General features: G+C 38.7%; 2 protein-coding genes across 2 annotated transcripts; both read left to right on the top strand.

Annotated features, from left to right (window-relative positions):
- Positions 1-244: 244 nt before the first annotated feature.
- On the top strand, positions 245-835 carry CBG14491 (the record flags this gene model as incomplete). Its single annotated transcript, XM_002644509.1, has 3 exons — positions 245-352; positions 400-462; positions 569-835. 3 exons carry the CDS (start codon positions 245-247, stop codon positions 833-835), a joined length of 438 nt encoding a protein of 145 aa, XP_002644555.1.
- A 2,577-nt stretch (positions 836-3,412) lies between these two features.
- On the top strand, positions 3,413-6,169 carry Cbr-amt-4.1 (the record flags this gene model as incomplete). Its single annotated transcript, XM_002644510.2, has 10 exons — positions 3,413-3,539; positions 3,590-3,679; positions 3,758-3,884; positions 4,243-4,352; positions 4,401-4,495; positions 4,548-4,688; positions 4,963-5,291; positions 5,342-5,507; positions 5,554-5,836; positions 5,889-6,169. 10 exons carry the CDS (start codon positions 3,413-3,415, stop codon positions 6,167-6,169), a joined length of 1,749 nt encoding a protein of 582 aa, XP_002644556.2.
- Between the last annotated feature and the right edge of the window lie 13 nt (positions 6,170-6,182).

Raw genomic sequence — 6,182 nt, forward strand, 5'->3', positions numbered from 1 at the left:
TGCCAAGATCTAATCTGTTTTTTATCTTCTTATCTTGTTACGAACACTGTCTGCATCCCAGCTTCCTCGATATAAAAAGAGACCAATTAGTGACTCTCCAGAGAGAGCGTATCCTTTTCAGTAACGTTTGCATCATTTCTACTCTCTAAATTTGGACCCCTTTTCTCTCACTTAATTATGCAATTATTATCTTTTTCCATTTTTCCAGCAACCTACAAACGAGGGCCCCCTTGTGTTTGAAAAAATGTGTGCAATTTCCAAGTGCGCTTTTCTCGCTGTCCTGTCTTGCCTTTTGGCGGTCGACTGTGCTTCTGTAGGACCGATGCCAGCACTGAATCACTTTCAAGACATTGTAAGTTCAACTAGGTTGTCTGACTAACAAGCAATAGAAAATTTCAGCCCCAAGAACTTCATCACATAAAGACTAAGCATCGAGTCAAGCGTACCTACATCGATGACATGGTAAGAGTTCAAGTGACGATGTCCTCTTTAGCCATCCATTAAATATCAGCTGTTCTCCTCTCTCTCTCTCTCTCTTTGACCAAATATCACAACTTTTTGTTTGCAGGACTGTGCTCCACAAGAATTCGAAATGGTGCACACGATCATGGACCGAATTTGTCACCTGTGCCACGAACTCCACTCACACTTTGCTCCAAACACCCGTGTCGAGTGCCGTAATAACTGTTTCCGTAACGAGCGATTCCAGTCATGCATGAAGATTTTCTCAGCCAAGAAGCCAGTTCAGTCTGTCGAGCCAACAGCCCCAGTTCCACTGTACAGCGAAGACGTGCAAACGCTGGATGACATCAAGGAGAGACGGCGACGAATCTGAATCATCACTTCACCCCTAACGGCCCCATTTACTTATTCTTTAAATCACATATTTTCTTTTGTCTCGCTTATTGTTTGTCTGTTGGAAAATATGGAACCAACAAGAAAAACATTTCTAGAAACTTTGAAGATCATACCATCAGGTGGATCTACCATTCCTTGCAAAATAGTTAAATAAACATATGTTCCTATATTTATCACTCCTCTTACTTTTACTCATCACTCATTCTGAACCTTTTTTGCATCAACCGTGTATTTTGTATCCCTCCACTCACACACAATCGTAATTTTGTTAATCGATTCGTTATTATCGTTCCGGAATAAATGATCAACCGTTTCCATTGTGTTCTGTCATGTTTTTGAAATTTTCAGATTTGTCTAGCATAATTATGATTATGAGCAATTGTTTTTGATACGGGGCACTTCACTTCATGAAACGCACAACACAAATTTTTGCTCTAGCAGGTGATCTGATGGTTGTAAATGTAACGCCCAAAATAACTCGAGATCACACAAACTTTTTCGACATTTTTCAGTTGCAGACATTGGCATTTGCTAAAGAAGTAGAAATTTTGTTTCAGTGTTTTCACCGGGAAGTTTTTTACGCGTCGTTGTTGGGTACAATGAGTGTATAGTTTTGAAATGTTTCTCGGGGGCAGATGTTACAACACTGAGTGACTAACATGAAAAAATTGCTATCCATATCACCGTAACTTCCTGGAAAGTGGAGACAAAACACATGGTGACTAGCAGTTCAAAATGTTTTCTATGTAATCGCACCCAGACATTTTTATGATTTCTGACATGTGTTAACCAACGAAACAATAGAAAATGCGTAAAGTCTAGGTGGAAAATAAGTCTGCACTGGATTTCTTATACTTTTGATCTCCATTTCAGATCTTTGAGAAGTTGGTAAACATTGACGAGCTGGAAATGTCGCTGAGCGAAAAAATAGACTATCCGATTAGGGTATTATCTGGCTCAAAACTGTTAATATCGAGTTCAAATCTTCTTCTGCTAAATGTCTGATGGTATTGACAAAATATGATAATATCAAGTGTTGTTATGATACACAGGGATATGTAAAAAATGCCTCTTTATGACAAGGAGGGCCCATGAAAAAAGGGGGGGGGGCATAGGTAAAAATGTAGACTAAGTTAAGATTCACCAATAAAATTTCGAACCATTAAAATTTCGAACTTTGAACACTTTTCATAATTTTTTGAAAATTTCAGTTTATGTCATTTTTTGCATATTTTTTGTCTATTTTTTTGTTACTGCGCCTGGAAAAATCTGAAACTAGCTGAATAACTTCAAATTACACAGTTACAATGGAAAAAATAGTGTTATTCATACAAAAAACCGGCCTAAACTGAAATTTTTTGAAGTGACAAATTTTTGTGGAAACAAGCGCAAAGTACGAAATTTTTATAGAAACATTCGAAAAACTAGAAAAATAGGTAAATCTTAACTTAATCCACATTTTTACCTATGGGCCCCCTCCATTTGAGGCTAGAGGCATATTTGTTAAGAACTGTGTCGGTCTGGGCTCATATTCTGAAATTTCAAAGTTTTGAAGTTTTCGGAAATTTTTGGAATTTTTTAAGAAATATTCATGAAATTCCAAAGGTTCGATAAATTTAAAAGGTTCGATAAGTCAAGGGTGGGGTATTTCAACTCATTTTGCTCAAGAATTTTTTCGAACTGGCCCTGACCCGGCTCGAAAATTGACAAGTCTGACTAGCCCAGAAAAAAAAGCCCAGAAAATTCCGCTTTCTAAATTCGAGTAACTTAGAAAATTTTTAAAGGTCCAATTTCTATGAATAAAATATTCTAAAAAAATACAACTTTATATCTTAGGTTCAATCAAGCAAAAACGATTTTTCTTATACTTTACTTTTTTAAAGTTCTGCAAAAACTTGGCTAAGATTCTGTCAACCGAAAAAAAACTGACCACCTACTAAATGAAAATAAAAACCACCTACTACAAATTGCTAAATTTAGAAACAACTACACGTGAGGGCGTTTGAACTCCGGAACTACAGAGCAACACAGAGAGCCACCAAATAATTGCGTCAGATAACTAGTACCTAGTACAGAATTGGTCTGCTTATCAGTAACGAGTTCGAAGCTCAAAGCATCAAACCGCCCCCTTTTTTCTCACTAATTTCCGATTGTTTGGTCTTAAGAATAAGTGGACAGCAGGGTGTAAATTCCGATAGATAACCAACCGACTGTTTAAGTGATAACAGAAAAATCATAACCAATTTTTCTCGGAGCTCGGTTTGGCGCAACTCTTCGCACTCGACGGTGCAATGGTTCCAAACATCATCTCACTCCAAAAACGTTGCAACATTGGCAGAGCTATTAAGGAGTGCCATAAAAGAGATTGTCGGTTTATGGATTTTTATGACCATTCTCTATTTTATTATTTTCAGACGTACCGTAGCGTCGATAAGACATATTTTTTAGGTGCAAACTGAGTTGTCAGGTTGTGCCTAACCATTCTTCACTGCTCTCCCATTCTCCTTTTCTGCTTTTAAAGGGAACATTACAAAATCACTTTTACAGACCCAACATGGCAGCAGCACCTAACTATACCGCGCAGATAATAATGCTGCAACAGGAAATCGACGAAATGAAAGAGGACTTTTCTGAAAACGACAACGCATTCTTCTTGTGCTCCATGTCGCTTATCATTTTTCGTAAGTTCCAATATGAGTCAAATGACCTTTACGTTCGATCCTTATTTTAGTCATGCAGTGCGGTTTCGCGTTTCTTGAAGCAGGTGCAGTGCGTAGCAAAAACACTACCAACATTTTGATCAAAAATCTGCTGGATTCGTGTAAGTCTCTCACATTAGCAAGAATGTGACATTGAAATTTAAAATCCAGAGATCAAAATGTTGTTTTTTGTTTTCTAGGTATTGCAATCGTTGGATATTGGGCACTTGGATGGGCGCTGGCGTTTGGAGACTGCCCAAATAACACAATCGGGTTGTTCGTAGGATACTCACAGTTCTTCTTGGCCAATTTCTCAAATTATCCAAAGTGAGAATCCATGTTTAGGAATTCAAGAGATCAGCCAGATGTTTAAATTCCTAGGGAAACGCAATGTTCTCGAACGAATCTGATGTTTTGAATGTTTTCATGTAGTCATAAGAAATCAAAAGTGCAGAGAACCGAAACAATATAGTGACAAACTCAAACTGATACGAAAGCGCGTTATCATAATAAGCCTCTTTGGATTTTTCCTCGGCGATTTCCTCGGCGGCATTATCTTAATTTGAGACGATTAGTACATTCTCTCACTTGGTCTCAAAAACCCAAAGACTTCTGCAGATGAGCAACAATAGATAAAAGAAAGGATAACTATAGCGAGATTATCTCTATTTTTGTGTTTTTCCAGATTCTTCTTCCAATACGTGTTCGCCGCGACGTCAGCAACAATTGTGTCGGGAGCGGTTGCTGAGCGATGCGAATTCGCGAATTACATCACATATTGTTCGGTTATCTCAAGTTAGACCTAAACAAAACGTAGACATCAACGTATAGTTGATATTTTAGCTCTTGTCTACCCAATTCTTACCCATTGGGGATGGCATCCAAAGGGATGGATGGCTCTTGGAATCACAAGCGGAGTTGTAAACACTCATTATGACGTTAGTAAATGTGACAGTTAGCAACAAGGAAGTTTTCGTTAATTTCTTTCAGGACTTTGCCGGTTCTGGAGTTGTCCATCTTTGCGGTGGATCCATCTCGTTCTTGGCCGCATACATCATCGGTCCCAGAATTGGAAGATTCCCAGAAGACGAGGATGACGAGTCTGATGAGATTCTTGGTCACTCGGTTCCGGTGAGTAGCGATATCAAAAATTGATCAATGCGGGAGCAACGGTTAATGAATTTATTATCAGTTCAAGAAAATAGAAAATAGAAAATACTGAATCGGTGATAACAATTTTTCTAAAAATGCCCCGTTTTCATAATCGTTTGATTTTTTTGATTGTTTGATTTTGATGAGAAAACATGGAAAAATGGAGAGTCGGCATTATAATATTAAGAACATTTAAAAACGGTCTAATTGACAGTTTTTGCACTCTAAAGGAGATCAAATGTGACTTTTATAGTTCGCCGCTTTGGGAGGATTCATTTTGATGTTTGGTTTCCTTGCTTTCAACGGAGGATCCATGGCTGACATCGTAAAACCTGGAGAGGGACATATTGTTGCATTGGCAATGGTTAATACAATTCTGAGTGGGGCGTTCGCTGCGTTGACCTACCTTATTGCTCACTACTTGTACCATGGAAAATGGACCCTCCTTCTTACCATTAACGCCTGTCTCGCTGGAATGGTTTCTTCGTGTGCCGGATGTAATAAAATGGAGCCATGGGCATGTATCTTTGTTGGAGTTGGAGCTGGACTTATTTATTTAACTCTTAGCAAGGTTATGATTAGGTAATAGTGCCAAAAAAGGAAGAAAAACACTTTTCAAATACAATTTTCAGATGGAGAATCGACGATCCACTTGACGCCTTTGCTGTTCATGCTGGTGGCGGTTTCTGGGGACTCACCTCTGTTGCTATAATTGGACATGATGGAGTTGTCTACGCTATTGGAAATACTATTGGTGGTGCTACAGATGGTGGTGATCAAATTGCTCAAGCTTTTGCAGTACGATTTTTGTACGGATTCTCAGAATAAGATTTCGATTTTTCAGCAACTTGGTTGGCAATGGGTCTGCGCGTTGGCAATTGTGACATGGTCGATTCTTTGGATGTGGCCGATTTTCGGACTTTTGAAGAAGATTGGCAAACTCCGCGTGTCTGAGGAGGTTGAGATTAATGGATTGGACATTTATAAACACGGAGAATCAGCCTACCCACTTCATGCTTATGGTCATGGATGGCATGATTTTGAATCGGCACCAGATACCAAAGTAAACCATAGCAAACACCTTCCAGTGGGAAGAAAGAATCGAATCATGAGTGTTCATCCAGAAAGTACGTTGAAACTTGAATATTCATAAAACTTCAATCCATCCCCCATTTTCAGTGTCATTGGAACAGCTCGCTTCGGTATATGATAGAAGTGGAAGTGTTGGAGAAACCGATCAACCCAAAAGGCTCTTCATGAACCAAATGGAAAGAAGAAAGTCGAGAATGATAGAAGCAAATGCTTTGAGTGCACTGTATCTTGATGATAATGAAGTCCCAGAGAGAAAGAATACGAACTCAAAAACAGTTAATCTACAAGTACCTACCACTATTGTTGAAGCACCAGAGACTGAAATTTTGACTACCGAAGAAGAGAAGAAAGAATCCAACTGGATGTAATACCTGCATAATA

This window comes from Caenorhabditis briggsae, assembly GCF_000004555.2.
Source record: "Caenorhabditis briggsae complete genome, chrX, whole genome shotgun sequence".
Lineage (NCBI taxonomy): Eukaryota > Metazoa > Nematoda > Chromadorea > Rhabditida > Rhabditidae > Caenorhabditis > Caenorhabditis briggsae.